This window comes from Dunckerocampus dactyliophorus, chromosome 1 (genome assembly GCF_027744805.1).
Source record: "Dunckerocampus dactyliophorus isolate RoL2022-P2 chromosome 1, RoL_Ddac_1.1, whole genome shotgun sequence".
Taxonomy (NCBI): Eukaryota; Metazoa; Chordata; class Actinopteri; order Syngnathiformes; family Syngnathidae; genus Dunckerocampus; species Dunckerocampus dactyliophorus.
Genome location: NC_072819.1, coordinates 1,182,985 through 1,210,668, shown reverse-complemented (window position 1 = coordinate 1,210,668; position 27,684 = coordinate 1,182,985). Strand labels below are relative to the sequence as shown.

At 43.3% G+C, this 27,684-nt stretch overlaps 3 protein-coding genes across 3 annotated transcripts; all 3 read right to left on the bottom strand.

Moving 5' to 3' along the window:
• Nucleotides 1-805: 805 nt before the first annotated feature.
• LOC129193722 (transmembrane protein 182-like) lies at nucleotides 806-2,189 on the bottom strand. Its single transcript, XM_054798271.1, has 5 exons — nucleotides 1,989-2,189; nucleotides 1,835-1,925; nucleotides 1,640-1,762; nucleotides 1,435-1,572; nucleotides 806-1,080 (listed from the first exon to the last, which is right to left on the bottom strand). Exons 1-5 carry the CDS (start codon nucleotides 2,187-2,189, stop codon nucleotides 806-808), a joined length of 828 nt encoding a protein of 275 aa, XP_054654246.1.
• An 834-nt stretch (nucleotides 2,190-3,023) lies between these two features.
• LOC129186877 (actin-related protein 3) lies at nucleotides 3,024-11,590 on the bottom strand. Its single transcript, XM_054785589.1, has 12 exons — nucleotides 11,397-11,590; nucleotides 10,976-11,031; nucleotides 9,155-9,279; nucleotides 8,966-9,076; nucleotides 8,787-8,882; nucleotides 8,600-8,707; nucleotides 8,364-8,507; nucleotides 5,203-5,376; nucleotides 5,042-5,134; nucleotides 4,848-4,973; nucleotides 4,041-4,124; nucleotides 3,024-3,731 (listed from the first exon to the last, which is right to left on the bottom strand). The coding sequence occupies exons 1-12, from the start codon at nucleotides 11,438-11,440 to the stop codon at nucleotides 3,636-3,638; spliced, it is 1,257 nt and encodes a 418-aa protein (XP_054641564.1). The 5' UTR covers nucleotides 11,441-11,590; the 3' UTR covers nucleotides 3,024-3,635.
• A 1,188-nt stretch (nucleotides 11,591-12,778) lies between these two features.
• Nucleotides 12,779-25,873, bottom strand: LOC129186881 (ly6/PLAUR domain-containing protein 1-like). The gene is made up of 3 exons (XM_054785602.1): nucleotides 25,666-25,873; nucleotides 19,157-19,291; nucleotides 12,779-17,421 (listed from the first exon to the last, which is right to left on the bottom strand). Exons 1-3 carry the CDS (start codon nucleotides 25,712-25,714, stop codon nucleotides 17,195-17,197), a joined length of 411 nt encoding a protein of 136 aa, XP_054641577.1. The 5' UTR covers nucleotides 25,715-25,873; the 3' UTR covers nucleotides 12,779-17,194.
• Between the last annotated feature and the right edge of the window lie 1,811 nt (nucleotides 25,874-27,684).

The following is a 27,684-nucleotide window of genomic DNA, read 5'->3' as shown; positions in this document are numbered from 1 at the left end:
CGAGGCAGACCTAGGACATGCTGGAGGGATTATGTCACACAGCTGGTCTGGGAACAGTGTATTTTCAGCTACGCTTTGCAGGCATTTTGATTATTTTTGTTGATTTGCGGCAGCGCAGTGAATCCAAGTCATCACGCTGCATGTCAAACAAACGACGCATGCTGCGTGGGTAACAGAGACGTTAGAGCGCGGCATGTGCTGGTGACACGCTCAGGTGTAATGACACTCACCTAAATGAAGAGCTGGAGAATCACAGGATCCTTGCTAACGCCTCACCTACCCCTGCTTGCCTTTTTTCCCAGTTCCAATTATCAGCTTGAAAGCTTCCATGACACCTCATCCCTTCAATGACACCAAACTGGATAAAATAGTGTTTTTATGAAAAAGAAAAAATATGCATTCATGAATGATCACTTAGTCTCTACCTTGCACGCCATTAAAGTTATTATGAGACAATACTCCTCTCTAGCGGCGGCGGTGTAAAGTTGTCTTCCTGTCAGGAAATGGATTCTGACAGCCTCATTTATTAGCTCCATGCCTGCGACCCAAGCATCTCTCTCTAGTCCACATTCAAGCTCGACAGCCTTCTTTTCAGCACTTCTGTCACATCGCATTCATCACTTATAATGAAGGAGGTACGCCTCTAATCATTTGGTTAAAAAAGCATTCCAATTATCCTCACTGATGGAGGTCAGAAGGATGCTGTGGTTTATTTTACACTCAATGAGATGTCATTTACACAATAAGGTCCTGTAGAAGTATCGTGCTGTGACTTTATACGATGCAAAATGTGAAATACTAAGAGTTACAAGTCTGTTTCAAGCTCTGCAGGTTCTGGCCTTTTGTCTTTGGGGTCCAGCACCAAAGAGCGAGTGCTCCGTGCGAGCACAAGGAAGAGCAGGCCAGACAGCAGGCAGAAGAAAGACGCCACCGGCGCCAGGAGGAAGGACGGACCGTGCTGGACGCTGAGGTGGAAGGTCGGGCAGCCGCCGACACGCTGCCGAAGGGCAAACTCCTCTAGGGTGTCCAGCACCTGGACCCATGTGAGATACATGAGCACCATGGCAAGCAGGCAGACACCTGCCAGACAGACGCACAGATGAGGGTTGCTCAGGAAGGAGGGTTAGGGTTAGTCTCTTTTGTTTGTGCTGCGTTTGTGCTGTTTTCTGCAATTAAAATAAACGTTCATGCTGCTTTTATTTTTTTATGTTATTTTATAGGTCAACCAAAGTTCACCCAGACCCCCCCATTTGCTCCAAATGAAACCCAAATAGTCCCATTCGTTTGTGCCGTTTTGTGTAGCTACAACGAATGTTGTGCATTCACACACACACAAACCTGTACCCCTGCCGCTCCAAACCATCTTCTTGAACTGTTAGAAAAGTGTGACCATGTGCACGTGCAAAAACAATCAAATTGTACGATTATGCTCACCGCCACAGAGCAGAAGGGCCCCACCCACTTTGTAAAGCTTGTCTTTGGTGAGAGGGGCGGCGCAGACAACTGTGAGCCCACCAGCGACCACACTGACCACACCCACAATTAGGAAGACGCTCCAGAAGGTTCTGAAAACTAATCAAAGTGACACTGAGGTACTCTGAAGACAGTGTCTTCACGTGTGAAGGTTGAGGTGTCCTACCAATGGCGCTGTGATGCTCGTAGGGCTCGGCAGGTGAGTCTCCTGGCTCCGCCCAAAATGGTAGCTTTGCAGGGAACGGGAAGAGGAAAGCGGCATGGCACACTTTTACATGCGGCGGTTTGACTGCAGGGAGGAAGCATTCTTTGAAGTCAGAGTCAGACATGCTGGAAGGGAAGTGTGTGAAAGGGTTCTTACAGATCCACACATCCCAAAGCGAGTATTTAGGAGACAGTGCTGGCAAGGAACAGCGCCAGAACAGGCCCTCATGGAAGATCCTCACAACATCCTTGCGTCACAACACGACAGCATGATGAGTACTTAGCCTAAACTATCAAGTGCTGGACTGTACCTGAGCGTCTCTTGGTCCACGTCCTGGGTCGCAGAGTTCAGCGGCACCCAACAGCCAGTAGTCAGTGGCACAGGAGAAGAGTGTGGACAGAACCCCAACCGTTCCGGTGAATAAAGCGAAGAAGAGAAGCAGACTTAAGCTCGCGTTGCCTGTCAGAGGGCGCCGCTCCGGCACACCTCCATGTTCCTGGCCTGGGAGCATGGCGATAGGATTTCCCTTCAGCGAGTGAGCGGCCAGTTGAGGGACGGAAATAAATGCTTTCGTCACGTGTTGGGGAGATCAGTTTCAAGGAGGGGAGGGGCAATGACAAAGCCTGCCCTACCCAAAGTGGTCAAAAACGAGATAAAGAACAGTAATCCAATGCTTATGGTGGTGATATACTGTAGGTAAGTGCATTTATGCAAAATCCAATATTCTCATTGTTAAAGCATAGAAAACCTGTTTCCAGCCTTCTAAATGCACTTTTTAACATTATTAGAGCCCTCTACACGAGATAACACCCGTATAGTCACCTTTATACTCCCATTACCAAATATAGTAGACATAATAAAAAAAAGAAGACATATAAGACATAGAAAACCTACTCTGCTCTGCTTCTTCCTACTCCTTTTCGGACATGTGGAACTGTGACTTGCAACATGAAGTATTCAATGTATACTGTATGCATGTTTGAAATAACTGAAACCATTAAATACTGTAGCTGGTGCTTGTGTGTCTCGGTGAACATTCCAGTAATATTACTGACACCTAGTGACTAGTGTAGAACACTACAGATCAGCACATCTTAGGCTTGAAAATACATCAAATTAGCTTAAATACGCATAACTTTTTACTAATAATAGGCCATAGTCAACCCCAAAACAGCATGATTTATTCATGAATATATTTTGAAAACGCAGGGAAAGTCAAAGCACAAAGTGGGGAGGACAAGTGTATTGTCAATTTCTTGCTGGGTTTTTTGGCGTCCCCTGGAGGCCACCGGGCCCTTAGCACCTGCAAATGTTGCTGTATTGGGCAATGAAAAGTAAAGACGTGTCAAAACATCTCAGCATTTATTGGAATGGCAGTAACACTGAGATTCAACAACTGTCATACTGCACGTTCATACAGGATTTTTTTTTTTTTTTTTTTACATGATCAAGATATGACAGACAAGAAGAAAAAAAAAGCTAAAAAGTTAAAGAAGCGGCAATGATTGCAAAGACTCAGCACTGTGCATCAGAGCATGGCACGGGCTCGTGTTGTTCGGGATGTCCTTGTCAGATGATTATTGGTTTATTTCACTAATTCATGTTAACACAAAGTATTCTTGTTGGGAAAGAAGTTGCCCAACTATGTGCAGCCATTGGATGACGCATCTTTTATTTGCAATGCCTGACAGACAACAAGCTGACTTAAGTGTGTTCAAAACGGACTCGTGGAGGAAGAAGGTGGCAAACGTAAGGTTACGTAACGTTTGCCATGCAGAAATCAAAACATTGGCCGGCTATTCTTAACCTACTTGCAGGAAACTTGATTGGCGTCTTCACTTGTCCCTTCTAAATCGATGGAGGATGTTGCCGGTTTGGTTCGGTGCCGCTCGGTCCGAATGAGCATGTCCGTTGAGAGTACCAAAGGCTGATGGGTCCCCTCGAGCTCCGCCTGGGTCTAAGACATCACCCCGAACACGGGGTTGTGACGGCAGATGCTTGGGCCGATTTCCTCATAGTCTTTCTTGGTGTGGCACACTTGGTAGAACTCGGGCTGCCAAAACAATGTTAAAGCTTACATTTCATTTATTCCATTTTCATTTTTATTCAGTATTATTTTTATTTTATTTGACTTTTTTCTTCTTCTTCTTCTTCTTATTATTTTATTTATTTTACATTTACATTTCATTTAAAAAATAATTGAAATCCAATTTCTTAATAATAATTTAAAAAATGAGTTAGAATAAAATGGTAAAATAATAAAAAACTAATAATTTTAAAAATAAAATGTAAAAATTATAATTACAAATGTAATGAATTCAACAGTAGAAAGTATTGGCAAGTAAAGTCATTTTATACTCACAGTGGACGCCAGCATCGATCCTCCGAACCAGACAGCGTAGCGCTGCATGTGATGCGTGATGACCTGCACATCAATGGGCTTTGGCTACAAGGAAAAAAAAAAAAATAAATAAACAGTTGAACTCTACAATACAAATGTCTACCCATCCTAATTGGGATTAGGAACAGTACGTAACCCCTCCTTTATCACAGGTAATTGGTTCCAGACCCAACCGTGATGACTGAATTTCCACAAAGTAGGATTCCTTATGGATAAATCAAATATTTTCAGAGCTAAAGCATAGAAAACATAGTTACCACCTTCTAAATATCCATTTTTAACATGATTAGAGCCCTGTAGACATGAAATAACACCCCTATAGTGACCTTTCCACTCCTATTACCCAATATAGTAGCCACAATGACAGAAAATAAGACATATTAGGCATAATGAACCTGTTTACCACCTTTTAAATATACATTTTTAACATGATTAGAGCCCTGTAGACATGAAATACTGTAACACCCCTATAGTCACCTTTCCACTCCTATTACCCAATACAGTAGCCACAATGAGAGAAAATAAGCCATTTAAGACATAAATCAGGCTTGTGTCTAATCTTTCGTGTGGTAGGTTCCATGTTTATATAGCCATAGAACACAATATTCTGTGTGCCTTGAAAGATCAGTCAAAATTGTCTAAAATGGCTGCTGCTGAAGGGGTTGTCAAAATGGCTGAGAAAGAATGAGTTAATTCATGTTAACAGTTTCCATGGCATGTTGTTAAATATGGCGCAAAAGGCACCGAACTTCCTCAGTGGCGTCTTACCTTCAACTTGCCGCCGCTCAGCTCCTCGCTGATCTTCAGCCGAGCGTCCACCGTCCGCTTAAGGTCCCTCTGCAGACGTCTACCAAAGTCCCGGAACATAGTCGACCCTCCAGATAGCACAATGTTCTGCGGCACGGACGGCAGAGTAAGACAAAGCAGACGAAACATCATCTGCCTGCGGCGCATTCCCGTACCTTGTAGAGCGGACGACGGACATCGATGGGGCAGTTCTGGATGACCTCATCTACCACCTCCGAGATGGGCTGTGTGAAATCTGGGTTGGCAAACTGCAGAAGGAGGAAACGTTACTTCAAATATCGTCCTCTCGCTGGGGGAAAAAGCACCTGCTTCTCACCTCAGGGTGGAAGAAGATCTCAGGCCCTAAGAAGCGCTCGTAGCCCACATCTATCTGGAACTCTTTCTTGGTGATGGCGTTGACGCCCGTGTACTGTTTGATCCACTTGGACCCGTCCGTGTCGTACTTGTTAAACTCCTTGACGAGGTCAGGGCACACGTAGCTGAAGCGTTCCTGCAGTGACACGATAATGCACGCTGATGTTCTCCTATTTCTTTATGGTGGGTGTGTCCAAAGTGCAGCCTAATTGGCCCACAAGCGCATTGTATAAATACCATTTAACAAGAAAACTTAAAATAAAAATAACCAATGTAACAAATGGTAGCGTTGAAATATGAAAGAACATTTACATTTTTTTAAAAAGTTATCATATTCTAAAAAACAAACTAAAAAAACAAACAAAGTTGTCATTTTTGGGAAATTTTAAAGTCCGAATATGATGGGTATAAAGTCGTGATTATGAAAAGACAATTTACAAGAAGAAAGCAAACATCCGAAATGAGAAAAAAACAACAGCAGTAATTTTACGGGATCCATCTAGTCCGGACGCCTCCCTGGTGAGGTATTCCGGGGATGCCCAGCCAGGTGAAGGCCCCGGGGCAGACCTAGGACACGCTGGAGGGATTATGTCTCACAGGGGACGCCTTGGTGTCCTCCCGATGGAACTGGAAGAGGTGGCCGGGAACCGGGAAGTCTGGGCTTCCCTACTGAGACTGCTGCCACCGTGACCCCAACCCGGATAAGTGGAAGAAAAAAGATGGATGGATGGCTTTTTCTTTTTATTTTACAGCGTATGAACATGCATTGCGTTCTGCGTCCTGATTGACAAGGGACAAGGCCAATCTCCTCTGTGTCTTCCTGTGCAGTACAGAATGCAAAGTGACATACATGTTGGATCGCTAGCAGTGTGACTCTGAAGTTCTGTATTTTTGCAAGTTTTATCCCCGACAACAGCCAGTCGATGAGAACTTTCTGCACCGTCAAAGGCACCTGCGGTCGCACCCAAAAAAACAGAGGAGGATGCTAACCATCGCACAAAAAGTTGGACTTCTGGACATGAAAGGTAGAAGTTAGGCAGCTGTAGGGCGCCATTACGGAATAAATCAGTCTTCAGTTCGAGGAGGACGACGACAAGGAGTAAAATACGACAACAGGAAGAACAGGAGTTTTAACAAGGATACAAAAACAATGCAGTACAGCAGAACGGCGCCAGGACATAGAGGCGCGGTCAGATGAGTGAAATATGTGTGAGTCACTTACTAATTTCTTGTGTCCGACCTCGAAGGTTGATCATTAAAATTCAAACAAAATGTGAACTTAAACATGAGAAATGTGAGAAAATGTTAATGCCGGTCTGAGAAAAGTGTATCAAGTGTATGGTGAGGGCTTTTACAGCCTTAAAGCATATACAGAGCCATGTCAAAAAATTTGAATATTGTGTAAAAGTTCATTTTCTTCCATAATATAATTCAAATAATTCAAACCTTCATATATTCCAGGTTCATTGTGCATGCAGTGAACTATTCAAAACCTTTTTTTTCTTAATTTAGATTTTTATGGCATACAACTCAAGAAACCCCCCGAATCCATGTGTCATAATATTAGAATATTCTGCCAGTATTCGGTTACTCAGTCTCAGAGTACTCAGTTTGCTAATTTAAAAATCAGCTAATCAACTCAAAACACCTGTTAAGGCTCCCTGAGCCTATAAAAACTTGTCAGCCTGGTTCAGTTTACAAAACCACAACCGTGGGGAAGGCTTCTAACCTGACTGATAAGCAGAAGACCGCTATTGACATCCTCCATCAGGAGGGCAAGAAACAAAAATACATTTCAGGAAGAGTTGGCTGTTCACAAAGTGCTGTTTCAAAGCACATAAGAGGAAAGCTTGTTGAAAGATCAAAATGTGGGAGGAAATGCTGCACAAGCAGTAAAGATGACCGGAAGCTTGAGAAAATTCTGAATAAGAGTCGCTTCAAAAATTTGACTGAGCTCACAAAGCAGTGGAATGAGGCTGGAGTGGGGACCTGGAGGAAAACAGTCCAGACGTATCCTAGAAATGGGCTACAGAAGCCGGATCCCCAGGATCAAGCCACTCTTGACCCCAAAACAAAAAAAAAGAAACATCTGAGCTGGGCTTTGGATAAAAAGAACTGGACTGCTGGCCAGTGGTCCAAGGTCCTGTTCTCTGTTGAAAGCAAATGTGGTCTCTCATTTGGAAATCAAGGTCCTAGGGTCTGGAGGAAGACTGGAGAGGCACAGGACAGAAGCTGCCTAAAGTCCAGTGTGAAGTTTCCTCAGTCTGTGATGATTTGGGCCATGCCATGTGCTGGTGTTGGTCCACTCCGTTTCATCAAGTGCAGAGTCAATACAGCTGTCTACCAGGAGATCCTGCAGCACTGCATGCTTCCATCTGTTGAAAACCTTTTTGGAGGTGCTGACTTCATATTCCAACATGACCTGGCACCTGCCCACAGTGCCAAAACCACTCGTACCTGCTTTACTGACAACGGTATTACTGGGCTGGACTGGCCTGCAAATTCACCTGATCTGAACCCCAGAGAGAATCTGTGGGTATCGTGAAGAGGAAGATGAGTAACATCAGACCCAACAACAGAGATGAGCTGAAGGCCGCTATAGAAGCATCTTGGGCCTCCGTACCACCTCAACAGTGCCACAGGCTGATTGCCTCCATGCCAGACCGAATTAAAGCAGTGATTCGTGCAAAAGGGGCCGCAACAAAGTATCGAATACAGGAATTAAACATAATTTTCAGTGGTTTGAAATTTCTGTATTGTAAATCCCATTTTTTAAAAATTGTTTTGATGAAATATTCACATTTTTTGACAAATTTCATGAGCTAAATGCAATAAACATCATGATTTAACAAATAAAAGGCTTGAAACAATTCAGTTGATGTGTAATAAATCTAGGATATACATAGGCTTATTTTTATGATGATATTATGGAAAACAATTAACTCTTACACAATATTCAAATTTTTTGACATGGCTCTGTATAGTCATTGCTTTATGTGGCTCTTGATGGAAAAACTTTAATACTACCCTGCTTGATGGAACAGTCTGGAGTTCTGCTGCCCTCTTGTGGACGCCAGGAGAAGTGAATGCCATTACAATCCCTGAACAACACTTAAAACCAACCTTGACAGCTTTGGCCGTCTCCAGCGACTGCTCGGGAGGGATCCCTACTTCTCGCTCTCTGAGTAGCTGCTGGATGAAGTAGGTGATGTCCCGACCCGCGATGGGGATGTGCTTGATACAGCTGCCGATGACATAGCCCTCAGCCTGGGGTAGGGGGGAGAGGACGCAAACAAGAAACAGAATAAGGGCCGTTGAAAGAAGCGGAAAATAGCTAAGCGCATGACTGGTAAACGCACCACTGGGATGACGTGGGTGACGCCGTCGCCGCTGTCGATCACCGTCCCGGTCAGTGTCCGCTCGCCCACCTGTCGGGACGTCCAGGAGGCTGCGAGCGCCAGCACCGCCTGGTGACCGCCATTAATATCCCAATATTAAATCACCATCACTTAGCGTCAAACTCTCAGGCTTTTCTCAGGTAATAACCTGGACAGCGATGTAGAGCCCGGGGACATTGAAGGACTCAAACATGATCTCTGCTGTGTACTCTCTGTTTTCTGGTGTGTTCAACGGCGGCTCTGTCTGAAGACACATACGGAACGCTTTAAAAACCCCTTCTTCTCGCCGCACGTGCGCCCAATCAATGTAGGGAGTGTAGCTTCTACCAGAAGAAAGTAATGATCTTCAGGTTCTGCCCGCAGATACTTGAAGATGACCTGCTCCATGAACCGCTCCATCAGGTCCCAGTCTTCCACGATGCCGTGACGGATGGGCCACTGTGGGAGGATGATAATAATTTAAAAAAGAAGAGTGACGCCTGCAACCGCGTTTCAGCGAGCAAAGGGACGCCCCACCTTTGTTGCATACGAGGGTTTGTCGATGGCCTCGTCCCCGATGTAAAAATCCAGATCGTCCACGCCCTTCATCATCCTGCGCTGCGCCTGGTCGCCGACCTTCGCCGACTCTTTGATGGCGATGCCTGCTCATCAGTTCAAACACATGAAACACAATCAAATAGTAATAGTAATCAAATAGTTACTCATCCTATTTACAATACCAGGGGTGTCCAAACTACTTCCACCGAGGGGCCACATAGTCAAACAGTAAAGCTTGAAAGGGACACTTTTTAAAATTTATTTTAGCCCAAATATTTCAACTTTCTTTGTAAATAATTATCTTCTCATAATATTATCACTTTATTCTCATAATATTTTGACTTTATTGCCATATTATTACTTTTCTGCCAAGCTAATTTCCCCATATTTACAACTTTATTCATTTTGTTTGTTTTTCATAATATCACAGTTTAAAAAACATTTACTTAAAACAAAATATTTCAACTGTATACTACTATAAAGACACTATTTTTCAGCATAATATTACAAGTTTATTCTCGCAAATTGTGATTTTTCCCCCCCTCATTGGTATACTTTTTGTGTTCATATTTTGACTTTATTCTAGAAAAATTAGAACAGTTTTTCTTTTCTGCTGGGTTTTTCTTTGTTGTTGTTAATTTCCAGCGCTTTCAATTTTCATTGCATTTTGGCTTTATTCCCATATTCTAACTTTTTGCCCCAAAACTAATTTTCCAAAAATGACAACTTTATTGTGTTTTGTTTCTCATAATATTGCAACTTTTAAAATAACAACAACTTTGAACATTTTGGAATATTTCAACTCTGTGCCATTATTTTATTCTTGAAAAATTGTGACTTTTTCCTCATTTGTATACGTTTTTGTCTTAATATTTTGACTTTATTCTAAAAAAAAATACCCACCCACCCCCGCGCCCAATTCTTTTGCTTTCAATTTTCTTCTCAGAATATGACTTTATTCCCATATTATAACTTTTTTTTTAGCCTAACTTAATTTATCAAAAATGACAACTTTATTGTGTTTTCATTGTTTCTCATATTATTGCAATTTTTAAAAAAAATAACATTTTATTTATATTTTGGAATTTTACTATTAAGAGCTGTGACTTATGACTTTTTTTCTCCTTCGTATACGTTTTTCTCTTAATATTTTGACTTTCTCAAAAAATGACCCCTTTTTCCCCACTTCTTGTGTTTTTTTAAAACAATTTCCAATGCTTGAAATTTTCTTCTCATATTATGACTATCACTTTTCCCACCCATAAAATTTTCCAAAAATGACAACTTTATTGTGTTTTGTTTTTTCTCGTTACAACTTTTAAACAATATTTATATTTTGTAATAGTTCAACTCTGTTGATTGTCGTAACATTTTTACTTTTTGTCTAATTAATATAATGTTTTGGCTTAATAAATTATATATATACTAAAGTCTGTAATATTCTTGTAAATTGCAGCTGTTTTTTTTCCATTTCTGATGTTTTTTCCCCCTCGTAATTATTAAATTTTCAAAAAATTACAACTTTGCTGTTTTGTTTGATTTTCATAAAATGATTACTTTAAAACGTTTTTTCTTTATTATTTCAACTTTACGCGACTAAAGCGACATTCTTTCTCCATATAATATTATGATATTATTAACGTAAAATTCCAACTTTTTTTAAAATCTCTTAATATTTGGACTTTATTCTTGTAAAATTAGTGGTGATTTTGTAATTGTTGCTGTTTTTCTTGTTAAATTTGGGCAGCATTTTGGACACCCCAGGATAATACTGTGGCACTTTCATCTCTATTTACTTACATGACGGAATGATGAACTGTGGTTCAGTGTTTCCTGCATATCCAAGCTTTGTGTACCTACGGAAGAACGGAAAGAATACTTGGTTTTCCAGAATTTGCTGGGACCTGGAGGCGGCGGCAACTCAAATACTGTTGACGTTGCGGTTTGTGTTGCGGTTGGACCAGGAAGTAGCATTAGCAGCGGCAGCTAACTCCAGAAAACTGCGTTTAAAGGCAACGGTTTCGGCAAAAGAACAATTTTAAAGTGTAAGTTAAGGGCATTCGCCCCATATTAAATCATGTCAAAATAACAATGCGATAGGGAACTGAGTGAAAATGCGAGCGTAGCGCCTCTGTGGTTCAAGCCCTCCACAGCAGGGCGTTAGCTGGAACATTGGCATGCAAGATAGCAGCTAACAAGCACTAGCATGTTCCACACGTACCCTGTGCCACAGTCGACAACGCAAGCCGGCAGTCGACCAGCCATGCTCGTTTGCCTTCTCGCCAACTACAAAGAAAATATCCCAGGCGCCCGATATGGATGGATGCGCCGATCGCAGGTGATTGGAGTCGCCGCGGCCACAATGAACAGCAGCCGCTGTCGATGGATGAGCGCTTCCGGGTTCCGAGATGTCGAGATATTTGCTCGCGCGCAGACTACATTCAATGGTCAGACAGTGACGCCCTGCGGATGGTTTTGTTATTGCAGATTGTTTAGTGAAATTATACCGTGCATATCACAGTACTATAATAATATACGTGATACTGTATGTCAATTAATATACAGCAGTACGTTTATGTGAACTACTACGCTATCAATGGCATTTTATAATTGTGACTACAAAACAAAGCACGATAAAAAAAGGAAAAAGCTGCACGAAAATGAAGAGAGGAAACCTCTAGAGGGCAGCAGTGCACAATCAATTGTTGTTTTTGTTATGGCCTTCACTAAGAAGAAGAATGAGAACAGCATATTTGTTGAAGTGTGTAATATTTCACATTGCTTTCCTGCACTCTCATATTCATATCTCCCTTGTGAGTATGAGGCTATTTAACTGTGTTTGCCCTCATTTTACACTGGAATGAAAATAGATGGCAGCAGAGGCGTTTAAGTAGTCTTCAACACTGCCAGCACACTGTAGAGATGATTTTTGGGTCACCGTTCCCATCCTCCAGGAACAAAGAGTTAAAGATGAAATCAGATGGATTATTTCTACCGTTACTCTGGTGTGACTCGTTTATGCTCACGTCATTAGAGCTTTAGGTTCACTTTAAGATTTTTCATCATGGCTGCTCTGACAGTGTGTAGTGGGCGGTCGGCAATGGCCTGCGCTGACCTCCTGGTCTGCGCTTGGCCTCAATCGCCGCCTTCGCCGCAAAGACAAAGACAACATGTTAATGTAGCAGCGGCTCAGCTTGTAACAGTTGGTAAACAGCTTTGGACGGCTGGAATGTGATGGAAACCAGGGGTGTCCAAACGTTTTCCAGCGACGGCCACATAGTGAAAATGAAAGGATGCAACTTTGCCACGTTGATATTTTGTTCAAAAGTTAGCCTCAAAGTAAGTTAAATATATGTCATCTCAGCGCATTATTAGTATGAGCGTTTTTCGCTCTTTTTCCCCATTTTTTCTGTTGTTTTTGTTTTATTTAAATCTTCCAACTCTTTCAACTTTCTTCTTGTAAATTCTCTAAAGTTTGTTGACTTTACTTGACACTTTTCCCATAATATTTTGATCTTGTTCTCATAATACAGTACATCACTTTTTAACTTATATACAGTGGTGTGAAAAAGTGTTGGCCGCCTTCCCGATTTCATATTTTTTTTGCATGTATGTCACACTTAAATGTTTCAGGTCATCAAACAAATGTAAATATCAGTCAAGATTCAAGAGTTTTATTGTCATAGTAAAACAGGCAGTTATACTATGCAATGAAATTCTGTCAATGACAACACAACTCAACACAACATGCAGTTTTTAAATGAAACCTTTTATTATTAAGGGAGAAAAAACATCCAAAGCTACATGTCCCTGTGTGAAAAAGTGATGCCCCCTAAAGCTAATAAGTGGTTGGCCCCCCTTAGCAGCAACAACTGCAATCAAGCGTTTGTGATAACTTGCAATGAGTCTCTTCCAGCGCTGGGGAGGAATTTTACACAATTGTTGTCATTCAGCCACATTGGAGGCTTTTCCTTTTTAAGGTCATGCCACAGCATCTCAATAGGATTCAGGTCAGGACTTGGACTAGACCACTCCAAAGTCTTCATCCATTCAGAGGTGGACTTGCTGGTGTGTTTTGGATCATTGTCCTGCTGCAGAACCCAAGTTGCTTTCAGCTTGAGGTCACCAACAGATGGCCGGACATTCTCATGCTTCCATTTATCACAGCAAGTCTTCCAGGTCCTGAAGACCATCACACTGCCACCGCCATATTTTACTGCTGCTACGATGAAATGCGGTGCTACTTTTATGCCAGATGTAATGGGACACACACCTTCCAAAAACTTACAACTTTTGTCACACCAGACCACAGAGTATTTTCCCAAAGGTCTTGGAGATCATCAAGATGTTTTCTGGCAAAATTGAGACGAGCCTTAATGTTGTTTTTGTTCAGCAGTGGTTTTGGTCTTGGAACTTTCTTGTGGTGGAGTCATGAACACTGGCCTTCACTGAGGCAAGTGAGACCTGCAGTTCTTTGGATGTTGTTGTGGGGTCTTTTATGACCTCTTGGATGAGTCGTCACTACGCTCTTGGGGTCATTTTGGTTGGCCAGCCACTCCTGGAGAGGTTCATCACGGTTCCATGTTTTGGTTATTTGTGGATAATGGCTCTCACTGTGGTTGGCTGGAGTCCCAAAGCTTTAGAAATGGCTTTATAACCTTTTCCACACTGATAGATCTCAATTCATCTCAGTTGTTTTAATGGGGGGGCAAACACTTTTTCACACCACTGTATGTGCATTTGGGATTGTTGACTGCATGTAAAACTACAAAAGCGAGTTTTGTGTTGACATGTTTGGCTTCGGTTCGACCTTCTGTGACTGAGGTTCCACTGTACTTTTCAGAATGCACGCAACCCCCCCGGAAATTGTAAAAAGGTGCATGCAAATGCCATAGAAACACATAGAGTAAAAGTGCCGTGTCAGTGCAGTATTTATTTACGTCCCATATCAACAGAACACTTTGACCGTTATATCATAACATGAAAGCTTCTACACAAATAAAGATTCATTAGCAAACCTACTGAGGAAACACAGACTGCAAAGCACTGAAAGCATTTTATTGTGTAATGCAGTGGAAATCGGCCCCGCTTATGTCGACATCAACATACATCACCAAGCGGCGTCGACATACAGATTCCACTGTGTTATGCAACATGGCGTCATGCACTAGTCCGCCCGCTGGAAGCCTATCCTAATTACACCCTGAAGCAGCTCTCAAGTGAGAGTTCAATTGTGCTTATGGTCCTTCTGTTACCGTCACTCGCTCGCTACAAAGTAGCTGTGAGAACCACTTAAATGCTTTCTGAATGTCTAATTGCCAGCTCTGCATGTGCACATTGTCCTTCCCGACCAAAAGATGATGCACATTTATGATAAAAAGTGTACACGTGTGACACAGTAAACTATGCAACTTATAGAAGCAGCTGTTAAGGCATACGGTATACAGTGGCCCCCCCGCAAATTCTCAGATTTTTGGAGCTCATTTTCCAACAGACTCCTCCAGTTCCGTTCCCACAGTGAACGCGACAGGACTCTCTTGTACAAAGTTTACATTTACTTGTGTTTACTTATATTTTTACACACTATTTGTAAATATGCAAGTCTTTTTTATCTTATGTTCTTTTTATTTTATTAGATCTTATTAATATTGCGTTTCTCTTTTTCTTCTGCAATTGAGCAACTATAACCAAGCAATTTCCCTTGCGGATCAATGAAGTCTGTAAGTCTAAATAATTTTTTTCTCCTGAAATAGGCCGTTTTTCCATCAGAAAACACATCTCATTCACCCAATGAGTTGGTAATAATGAATAAATACGTGCTAATCCAGGTAGGTTTTTGAGATTTCGCGCTTCCTTCAGCGGCTTATGAGCACACCATAGTTGCCGTGAGACACAAAAGTCACACTTATACAGTAGATCCCTGCTTTCCACAGGGGTTAGCCTCTGGGACCACCAGGAAATGGTGACAATCATCAGTAATCGATACTAGGGGTGTCCCCATCTGAAACTGATCACAGATGTTATTGCAGAATGAATCTTTCTGTGAACTCCATTCGCACTGAAGAAGACCTGAGGTTGTATAACATGTTTTGGTAAATTCCTTCACGGGTCCCTGACGTGATTCATCAAATTTGCTTTATGCATGTTCTATATGTTTTAAGGCTGTAAAAGCCCTCACCGTACAGTTGATACACTTTTCTCAGACAGGCATGAACACTTTTTCACATTTCTCTCTTGTTCAAAGTTCACATTTCAACCTACTAGGTATTTCACTTCTCTGACCGTGCCACTTTGTCCTGGCGCCGTTCGGCTGTAGCCTTTTTGCACCCTTACCGGTTAGCTCCTTTCTCTTCTATCGGAACGATACGATACCGGCATCGGCTGATATTTAAGAATCAAATGTCAATATCGCATCAGTATCGGGACACCCCTGCGGCCATAAAAACCTTTGACACACGACTCGCTCCTCCCCCTCCAAACCCTCCTGTTAGCTTGACGTTGACATTCTTGACGTCCAATTTCATATCAACCTTTGCAGTAAGAGTGACTGTTGTCATTTTTAGATGAGATTCAGCTCCAGAACCTCACTCATTTAGTGGTGAGCACATTTAATACGTACTCACCACTAATGAATGATAACGCAAGACGGCGGAATGGGAGTGTGGAAGTTCTCACAGCAGCTATGGTGTGTTCAAGGCCTATCAAAGAAAGTGCGACATCTCAACACTTGACACCAAAACACCAGTGAAGCATAAAGACATAAGAGTGGTACGTGTGTGCTGTACATTTGACCTTTATTATCATGTGTAAATTCTTACCGACTTAGGGCGAACGACGTGTTTGCTGCAGAAAAACAATCTATTTGCGGAGGGAAAAAAATACCACTAATATTTTTGGACCAAAAATCTGCAAATATGTGGGCATCCACTGTATATACAGTAATTTCATAAAAAGATTGAAAAATGTAATAAAAATAATGCAGTGTGTTTAGGGTTGCTGTCGAGGGCTGGTCACCTCTAGTTCTTATGTTGTAAAGTGTGCTTATTTGTGCCTATGTTGGCCAGGTTTTTTTTTTTACTTTTTACCCCCCCCCACCATCGGAGCACAGTTTGGACTTGCTTTTTTTTCTGCTCCCCTCTCGTCATGTTCTCCCCTTTCCTCTTCCCCTTTTATCGCCCAGTCATCCTGTCCTGTCTACCCCCCGTCATATTGTATGGTATGTTGGTAACGTACGGACGGGTGTTTGCACAATTTCACTAGTACCTCTGTATAATAACGAGTAAAGGCCATTCCATCCATCCATGTTATTTTTTTGAAGTTGTAATATTATGAAAAACAAACGAAACACATGAAAGTTGGAATTTTTGGGAAAATTAGGTTGGGAAAAAAGTTATAGTAATAATAATAATAAGTCAAATTGTTATGGGAATAAAGTCATAATATACTGTATAATAACATGAGAAATGCAAAAAAAAAAAAAAAAAGGAATGACAAAGTTGATATTAATAGTAGGCTTTTTTACTCTTGAAATTTTCATTCTTGCATCCTTTCAATTTTCAGTATGTGGCTCCGGTGGAAAAACACGTGCGCGCCCCTGCTTTGAGTGTGTCTAACGCGTGAGTGAGGCATATTGAGGAGAGAAGGAGAGGCTTCTGGAGATGAATCTAACCTACCAGTTACAACAGTCGTATTTATTGCAACTCCGAAATCGGAGGAGAACATCAACGTCAAGCTAGACGGAGGGTTTGGAGGGGGAGGAGCGAGCCGTGTGTCAAAAAGAGACTTTTTTATGGGCGTATCAATTACTCGTGGATTTACGCCATTCACTGGTGGTCCTAGATCTACTGTACTGTAATGAGCAGACCAAAACCCCACAGACTTCACAGTTCACCCCACAAAAAGTGTTGAAGTTCCGCTCCAAGAGCAGAATGTGATTGAGAAAGTGTGTGCACAAGTCCTCTGCCTTTCTCAGCGGTTAATAAAAACCAAACAACAAGTGGCGTGCAGGAGATGCAGCGTCTACATCAGAAACAGCAGCGGCGTAAGAAGGGCGAGAACAACGCTCGCCTGTGGGTGGGGCGTTGCCGCAGAGGGAACGGGTCGCTTCTTCTTGGGACCGTTGCAGAGCGGCGTGTTGCAGCAGTAAATGCAGACTGAGTTCAGCCTCCCGGTGCAGAATTGCTGGTAGCCAGAGGAGGCGATGAGACACGCCCCGGAGGACGCGCATGATTTCCGGTAATGAATACCTACAAAAAATGGAGAGTTTTGAAGATTAATTTTAGCATTTTGGACTAGTGCCACTTCCTCTGCACGGCCCCTGAACACAAAGTTGTAAAATCTTGGATAAATAACAGTGTACATTTGCTGTCCCCTCCGAATAACTCAGCACACAACCATACATGTCTAACCACCTCTCCAGGGTCATGTGACTTGTTAGTGTTACAAAGTCTGTGGATCAGGTGTGTTAAATTTGGTGTTATCGTTCTCACATGCTCTCATCGTGCTCACTGTAAGTTCAACGTGGCACCTCATGGCAACGAACTCCCAAAGGATGTGGAAAAAAGAATTGCTGCTCTACATCAGGGTGTCCAATGTCCAAGCATAATTTAACAAGAAAACTAGATAAAAAACAACAACAACAACAACAGCAAAATGATAAAAGTCAGCTGTTATTTTACAACAATAAAGTCAAAATATGAAGGGAAAAAGGTCATTTTACCAGAACAAACTCATAATATTATGAGGAAAAATAATGTCATTTTAGTAGCATAAGGTTGACAAAAAAAAAAGACATCATATTATGAGGGGAAGAAAAAAAACCAATAAAAATTTAAAAAATTAATGTAAAAATATGAAAAGCATATTGAAAAATATGAAAAGTCACAATTTTACAATAATAAACTTGTTATTTATAAAATAAAAATAATAGTACATAATAAAAAGAATCATTTTAGCAGTGTAGAGTTTAAATACTAAAGAAAAAAAGTCATATTTTAGAAACTAACAAAAATGAGGTTGTGGAAAAAGCCATAATATGACAGGAATAAAGTCAAAATATTATGGGTATAAAGTCATAACTACGAGAAGAAAATTAACGAAAAGAAAGTTTGATATTGTTGAAAAATGGGAAAAAAATCAGCTATAATCTTACGAGAAAAAGGTCAAAATATTAAAATTTAAAAGCCATATTCTAATGAAAAAAGTCACAATCTTACAAGAATAAATTTGTAATATGAGGAAAAAATAACGTCATTTTATAGTGTACAGTTTAAATATTAAAGAAAAACTACCTTTTTTTCAAAAGTTGTTATTTTATGAGAAACAAACAAAAATGGATTTGTGGAAAAAGTCATAATATTACAGGAATAAAGTCATAATTGCGAAAAGAAAATGTAGAAGAACAAAGCTGAAACAGCTGGAAAATGCAAACAACAACAGCAAAAATGGGGGGAAAAAAGAGCAGAGAGCGAAATTCATACGATCAGTAGGCTTCTTCACTTATATGACAAAGCAGAGATGCAGTTTTTCTCGAAATTTAAATCACTTCTTAGCATATCCTTACAAAATATCAAAGTGGCAAAGTTGCATCCTTTCATCTTTCACGATGTGGCCCTCGCTGGAAAAACTTTGGACACCCCTGCTCTACAAAAAGCTGTTCTAGGCTCGAAGAAGATTGCCAACACTCTGAAACTGAGCTGCAGCAAGTTGGCCGAGAGCATACGGCAGCTTTAACACGGTCACCAAAGAAGGTGAGTGGACCAAGCGCTGGTTCTCTAGTGCCGTCCCATGGAAAGATATGTGAGGGGCTCTTATGTCACTTTTGTCAAATACTGTATTTCCGTCTCAGCCAGATGTGTCACATGTAGCACAGGTATGTCAACTTGCGAAAGAATTGTGAAGAAAACGTGATGGACTGAGCAGCAAACTTGGTGGTTGAGGTTGTTGCCGTGCCAACAGGGTTTGACGGAAATGTTCACTCACCATCAGGTCTAACCAGCACCTCCTTCTGGCACATGTCCTGCACATTGACGGTGCAGTTGACGATGTACTCGGGTGTGGAGCAGTCGTTGTGCTTCATCTCCTCGCACTGGTAGCACTGGATCTGAAGGGCGTCTCCTACAACAAAGCAGAAAGATAAAACACAGCCATTGTTACCTCCACCAAGGCGCCTATGTTGTCCTTGTTTGTTGGAGGCGTGGCGGCAGACTCCCTGTGTGTGCGTGTGTGGTACTCCAGCTACATTTTACCATTAAAGTGTGTTTATCCATCCATCCATCCATCCATCCATCCATTTTCCTGGTCCGGGTCACAGGGGCTGGAGAGAACAGTCAGCCCACCAGCCAAGGTCTAGCGAGGTCCAAGCGGTCTCTAAAATGAAACTGAGTTCCTCTTCCTCATAAGCCCTCTGTAGAGGCGGTCCCAATGATCAGGTGACTCATAATGAAACTGTGTGTGTGTGTGAGAGGTGAATTAAAAAGAACAGGGTGCCTTTGTTCCAAGTGAAAGGTCTTGTGAATGTGTCATCCCTTTGTGATAGAGAAGCACATGTTGCAGTAGCCATCCAAAACAGTGGAAAATATTCCATTCCTAAGAAAATGACAAAGTATTCACATTTGACAAGCTGAAGTCAGAGGATATTTACATTTTAAAATAAAAAGGTTATGAATCGAATACCAAAATAATTGTTGATTATTTTAATAATTAATAATTACATTAATTGGAGACTCTAAATTATCCATAGGCATGAATGTGTGAATGGATTTTGTCAATATGTGCCCTGTGATTGGCTGGCAACCAGTCCATTGTGGACCCCGCCTCTCACCCAAAGTCAGCTGGGATAGGCTCCATCATACACTCTCCTGTCTTTTTCTATTTTTTGCTATTTTATTGTTCATTTTGGACATTCAACACACTCACGCAGTACATTACAACAGAGAGACACTTTTGAACATCGGCAGGGTTCATCATGAACTTTCATTTAGCCTCTCAGACTTTGCCTTTCTTCTGCGCCGGGAGAACGCAGCAGCCTGCGGGCCTGGTGAGCTGAATACCCGGCGAGCAAAGCATCCGAGGCGTAAACGAGGCAAGCGGGCCGGCCTGCATGCTAGGCTAAAAGCTAGAGCGACGAGGCCACCGCTACCAAGCCTGCTGCTAGCCAACGTCCGCTCTCTTGAAAACAAGATGGACGAACTACGAGCAAGGATTACAGCTCAACGGGAGATCCGGGAATGCTGTGTCCTCACCTTCACAGAAACCTGGCTGACGGAGGATATACCGGACTCGGAGATCTAGTTGGAAACATTTGCTGCTTACCGGGGAGATCGGACTTTAGCGTCTGGTAAACACAGAGGTGGCGGCGTCTGTGTTTACGTAAACAAACGGTGGTGCACAGACGTACAGACGATGGAAAAGCACTGCTCGCAGGACATTGAGCTGCTGATGGTGAAATGCAGACCTTTTTATTTGCCTCGTGAGTTTAGCGCTGTGTATTTAACTGCTGTTTACATCCCACCACGAGCTAACACTGCTAATGCACTAGGCCTCCTGCATGACATCATTGATAAACACGAGACCAAACACCCAGACGCTGTATTTATTATATCTGGCGATTTCAACCACTGTAACCTCAGGACTGTCCTCCCCAAATATTACCAGCATGTGAGCATGTGATATACTACAGCAAGATGGCGCCCTCCGTGGCAGACGTCTCTGTTTCACTCTCCCGGTTTTTTTTCTATTTTTTTGCTATTTTATTGTTCATGTTGGACATTCAACGTGCTGCGTTGCATTGCAGCATAGAGACAACTTTTGAACATAGGCGGGGTTCACCATGAGCTTTCGTTCAGCCTCTCGGACTGGCTTTCTTCTGTGTCGGGAGGACGCAGCAGCCTGCGAGCCTGGTGAGCTAAATGCCCAAGAGCGTCCGGGGCGGAGGCGAGGCAGGAGGGGCGGCCTGCGTGCTAGGCTAAAGGCTGTAGCGACTGGGCCACCGCTGCCGAGCCAGCTGCTGGCCAGCGTCCGCTCTCTCGAAGACAGGATGGACGAGCTGAGAGCAAGGATTGCAGCTACGTGAGATCGGAGAGTGCTGTGTGTTCGCGGAGGCCTGGCTGGACGGAGGATTTACCGGACTCGGCGGTCCGGTTGGGGACATTTGCTGCTTGCCCGGGGTGATCTGACTTTGACGTCTTGTGGACACAGAGCCTTGAGACTGTTCTCCCCGAATGTTACCAGCATGTAGGCTTTCCCACGAGGGCAAATAGCATCCTGGACCAAGTCTACAGCAACATGAAAGGTGCTTTGAAGGCTGTTCCAAGACCCCACTTTGGAAAGGCCGACCACATCTCCATATTCCTTTATCCAACATACATCGACTGCATTTGTCATGGGCACCGCTGATGACTACAAAAAGGCCAGATATGACCTGAGGAGGTCCATACGGGAGGCCAAAAGACAGTACAGACAGAAGCTGGAGGGCTACTATTCCACCTCAGACCCTCGGCGCATGTGGGCGGGGCTCCAGCACATCACAGACTATCGACAGCGGAGTAGCGTAGCCACGTCCAGCCAAACCACACTTCCAGATGAGCTGAACGAGTTTTATGCCCGCTTTGACACCCAAACTCCTGATGAGCAGAGAGGGTGGCTGGACTTGGGGAGCACACAGGACTCACCGCTCATGGTGACGTCAGCTGATGTGCGCAGGGTTCTGAACAAAACAAACCCACGAAAAGCAGCAGGGCCAGACAACATCTCAGGACGTGCACTTAGGGTTTGCTCATCAGAGCTAGCTGATTTGCTTGCTGACATATTTAACCTGTCGCTTGCACAAGCATCTGTACCGACCTGCTTTAAGTCCACCACCATAGTGCCCGTACCCAAGAAGAGCAACGTGACCTGCTTGAATGACTATCGCCCTGTTTAACTTTCTCACAGGCAGGCCCCAGTCAGTCAGAGTCCACAATCGCACATCCAGCTCAAGAATTGTGAGCACTGGGACCCCACAGGGGTGTGTGCTGAGTCCGCTCCTCTACACGCTCTTCACCTACGATTGCGTGGCCTCCCAGAACAACACCAGCATCATTAAATTTGCGGATGACACTACAGTCATCGGCCTGATCACTGGTGGTGTTGAAACATCATACAGAAGAGAGGTGGCGGACCTCATAGCTTGGTGTCGTGATAACAATCTCCTTCTCAATACAGATAAGACTAAAGAGATGATCATAGACCCAAGAACAAGGGAAAAGGAGCCGCATAGACCCCTGTTTATTGATGAGACTGAGGTGGAGAGGGTGAAAACCTTCAAGTTCCTTGGCACACACATCAGCGAGGACCTCACCTGGTCTCACAACACCCAACAAATTATGAAGAAGTCCCAAAGGAGACTGTACTTCCTGAGAAGACTGAGGAAATTTGGCATGTCCACCACAATCCTGAGTTGCTTCTACAGATGCACTATGGAAAGTGTCCTTACCGCCTCCATCACTGTTTGGTACGGTAACTGTACAACACGTGATAGGAAGGCACTCCAGCGGGTGATCAAGACCTCACAGAACATTGTTGGGGCAGCCCTCCCCTCACTGCAAGACATTTATAAAACTAGAGTCCTACGCAGAACACACAACCTCATCAAGGACAGCACACATCCACAACACTCATTATTCACACTCCTACCGTCAGGCAGACGCTACAGGAGTTTGAAGTCCAGGACCACAAGGCTGGCAAACAGCTTTTACCCACAGGCCATCAGGCTTCTCAACGAAGCACTCACACACGCCGCACGCAACACACGCACACACTAATAGCACTTTATTTATTTATTTATTCATTTATTTATTTATTTATTTATTTATTTATTTATTTATTTATTTATTTATCTGTATTAATGTCTCTTCTGTTGTTGTTGTTTAATTAATTGGTATTTATGTTTCTTATGTTCTTATTCTTTCTTGTGTTTTCTTTCTTTTCTTGGGAGAATGAACAGAATAAGAATTTCATTGCATAGTAGAACTGCTGTTTTACTATGCTAATGACAATAAAACTCTTGAATCTTGAATCATACCACGGTCAAGACACATGTGGCTTTGACGTTGACCAACGACTGTCACATCTTTAGAATCATGGCGCCAACCAGTCTAGCCCTTGGGCCCATTCCGAAACTGTCTGCATTTGTCTACATGGTTTACAAGCGGAAGAGCCGCCCGCAAGGGTCACACTCAGGTCCTGTAGTAGGTCTAGTGCTTGTGAAGTTTCATTACCCTTAATTTTCCTTTCCGTTAATCAGTCCAAACTGATATACTTTTGCTTATTGTTGAGCAGCTGATTAGACTCTCGAGAGCAGAGCCTCACACTCATGAAGTTAAACAACCCATATAAGTTATGGCACTTTGCATTACTATATCAGATACTACACGGGCAAAATTGCAAAAACAGTGTAGTTTTCCTTTAAAATGAATTGCACTGTGACAGGATGCTACAACAGGGTAGAACAGGGGTGTACCGTTGCACACCAGACAATCACTTCTCCTGCCCAATGGTCTTGAATGCTGTCGTGAACCTCGCCATGCTTCTAATGATCTGATTGTTGGAGGCCGACCTCGCATTCACCAGTGCACACTTTGTTTCAACCTTAGCGGCCGAAGGTTGCTGGTGTTCATGCCGCCTGAAGTCCCCAGAGGCCGGTGAGGGTGCAGCGTACAAAGGTCCTCGTGTTGTCCGATGATGGGCGGAACATTACGTGGGAACCGCACCACCTCGGGAGAAAGGTCCTGCCAGACTTTGAGCTTCACAAGTCTGCCACCCCGTGTCCCCTTGTGTCCACAAGCAGCAGCTCCAAGGCAGCAGGAACTCTAGCATGTCAGCCAGGTGAGAGGGACGCGGTTTGTTTGGCCCCCCGTACTCTTGTTTCGCACAGGCGGCCACAACGTCCTGGATCATACACCGGCAGAAAGTCAGTAGTCCTCACAACAAACAATAAAACAAAGATAAAACCAACCACAGTGAGCTGAGGGAAGCAGCGAGCCAGACACGCCGGCGCCATGTTGAATCTCGACTTTGACTGGGGGAACCAAGTCGCTATGTTGACGCAAACACTGCAATTTTGCTGGGTTGAGTGTGAAAAGAAAGCAAATTAATTCCAGCTCTACTCTTACCTCTTGAATGCTGCAATTTTGCAGAATGTGAAAAGAGGGTTACGTGTCAGAACAGCGATCAGTCCATGTGAATGTGGGATGAGCGCTGATGTTAGCCATTACCCGTGCACCCTCACCCCTCCATTCTACTCAGCCTGACTCACGTCTTTGCCGGCTTGTTTACGCCGCCTCTCAGTTCTGAAAGTTTCCAAAGGCCAAATGAAGGTTTGTGTTTTGCGAGAACGCAGCGGCTCCAAACGAGACTAATGGAGCCTTCTCTCTGCTGCAGTGCCAGCCTGACATCACCTCTAGCTGGAGGGCGGCGCAGACCTGGGCGAAGGACGCCAAGCACATAACGACGGCTGTGTCCAGGAGGCGAGGGAAGGCCGTAAAAATAATATCAGCCGCGCCTTTAACGACCTGCTTTCTTAAGGTCGGTAAAGTTTCATTTACAATGCAAACAGGCCACGCAGCACCTCTGGGACGGTGCGAGTACAGCCAGGACGTCATGAAATGTTTATTATAGCAAAACAAAACCTGTACAGTGCAATGAATGATGTCAGTGCACACACACCTGTCACAAAACTACACCTTGTTTTGCCTGTTTCGATAGTTTCCCGTAAATGTCCTGTGTTTTAGCTTTCATGGAAAACTAACTTGCTCAGGTGACAATGTTGGTGTATCCACACTTTCCCTTATTTTCAAACGCAAACGTTCATCATCTCCACCTGAGATGTGAAAAATCACGGAAGCTGCATTTAATCAAGTCCAACATCCTCACTTGTGCAATTATGGAAAAGGTGGCAGCCATTAATTTGTGACTGATAAACACCAAGGACCAGCAGCAAGAAAAACCAAGCCATCAGTCTGTTGGTATCAGATTATGGACGCAAACAGCTTCTTTTTCGCCTCCCCCCCAGAGGGACCCTGTCATGCTGGGAGGCGAAATGAAGCTTATCAGCATTAACAGATAGCAGGCTATTCGATTATCCAGCAGGGGAATTGGAGACTGATAAGACGAATAAAGCACTTTCCTTTCAAGTGAGGCAGTAGAAAAGAAACAAGTACATCATTCAAAAGGTAGCGAGGAGTACTATCAATGTGTTTGACAGCATTTATGAATAAAGTCATCCTAAGGTTGGAAAATCCTTCAGTGGCTCGAACCATCGTGCGTATTACTTCTAACCAAAATTGCGCAAAAAGGAATCCTTCAAAATTGCCCAATTACACACCCTGCCTTAAAGTTTTCTCACATTTGCTGCCTAATTAATTCAAGTGATGCACGTTACATTTAAATACAATGGAATACACGCACGCCTTGCGCCTCATCCACAGCAAGGCGGTGTTGTGTGCACCCACCTGCGAGCACCAAGACTCCCAAAAAAGTCGCCACAGCGAGCAGACGCATGTCTCCCGGCGGGAAGCATCCGACGACCGGATGGAACTGTCTCAGACGTCCGCGCGCGGGTCGCAGCGCCGCGAAAGGAGCGCAGAAACGTGTGCGCTCGTCAGCATCCTCCGAGCCGGTGAAAGTCTTTGCCTCCGCTGCGCGCACACGACGAGCGCGGGACCCTTAATGAGCACCGCGTGACGGAGGTCTGCTGCAGAGAGGCATGGTCGCTTCTCAGCACCACTGTGACACGCCCCCATATACTGTAGATGCAAACAATAATAATAATAATAACTAGTGAGAGAGGTACTCAAAGTTATGACACTTGGTTCCTTTCATTCAACTTTGAAAACGTTTATTTTACTACTGATATCGACAATTGAAGTTGCCTCACAGTGGAACCTCGGTTAGCCGCCCAGGTTAGGTTATTTTCCGGCTAATAATCCCTCGCCAATCCGGTGTCGGATAAAACATGGACCCCAATAAAATGTTTACCGGTGCCGCTTGTGTATGATGTAAATACTGGTAAATACACCCTAACCCTAAAATATTCTATCATGACAACAATCTTAACCATGAAGCACAGGTGACTCTTTCACAAATGAGTTAACTTCATAACTCCACACAGTACATTCCAAACAGATACATATTTCACAAGGTCCGTGTTTTATGCCACAACGCCCATTATTAGTCCATAAAAGGTTCATATTTAAGGAGGTTTTGCATACTTTTGCCTAAATTAAGCATTTTCAAGCAGCCTAATGAACTAAAATACAAGTATAAGGCATTCAGGAGGTGCATTCAAAGACGATGTGATGCTATGTAGTAGTGGTGTCACAAGACGAAATGAAATTTTAATATGACTTTTAAGAAATGTAGAATGAAAAAATATGTGACACTATATTGCAGTATGCTAATATAATTTCTCCTACACAGTGGCAGAGCCAGAAATGTTTCCTTGGGGTGGCCAAGGTGAGACCATTACTCACGCAGGGGTGGTAGTAAGTTGAGACCTGAAATGTCCAGATGGCCAGTGGGGGGGCTGGAGAGTGACCAAGGGTGGCTGAGCTGAAACCAATGCACAGAGTGAACTCTCTTCCTGCGTGTTTGGAGGCGGGAGACGAGGACAATAGACATGCATGCACACGGCGATATATTGAGGTCGTTCTTTTTATGTTCTTTTTATGAAAGTTACACCAGATTTAAAGGGACCTTCCAAAAGGTTCAACTTTTGTCTCGTCAGACCACAGAGTATTTTCCCAAAGGTCTTGGGGATCATCAAGATGTTTTCAAGCCTTAATGTTGTTTTTGTTCAGCAGTGGTTTTGGTCTTGGAACTCTGCCATGCAGGCTGTTTTTGCCCAGTGTCTTTCTTATGGTGGAGTCATGAACACTGACCTTAACTGAGGCAAGTGAGGCCTGCACTTCTTTGGATGTTGTTGTGGGGTCTTTTGTGACCTCTGGGATGAGTCATGGCTGCGCTCTTGGGGTCATTTTGGTTGGCTGGCCACTCCTGGGAAGGTTCACCACTGTTCCATGTTTTTGCCATTTGTGGATAATGGCTCTCACTGTGGTAGGCTGGAGTCCCAAAGCTTTAGAAATGGCTTTATAACCTTTTCTACACTGATAGATCTCAATTCATCTCAGTTAAGTTTTCGCAGGGGTGGGGGTGTTGTCATTGACTAATATTTAAATTTGTTTGATGATCTGAAACATTTAAGTGTGATAAACATTCAAATAAGAAATCAGGAAGGGGGCAAACCCTTTTTCACACCACTGTATCTGTTCATGTTGAACATCCTGTTGCGGCGCCACACCACTGAGGCATATTGGTGGATTATGGTGGAGAATCACCCCGGTGGAGATAAACTAATGGCGTTTATAATGAAGCGTCATGGGACTGCTTACTTGGAAATCCCTGCGCACTCTTGGCTGCCTCCTGCTGACAGATTGTTAGGAGAAAACTGATTACAGGCAAAGTCCTTCAGG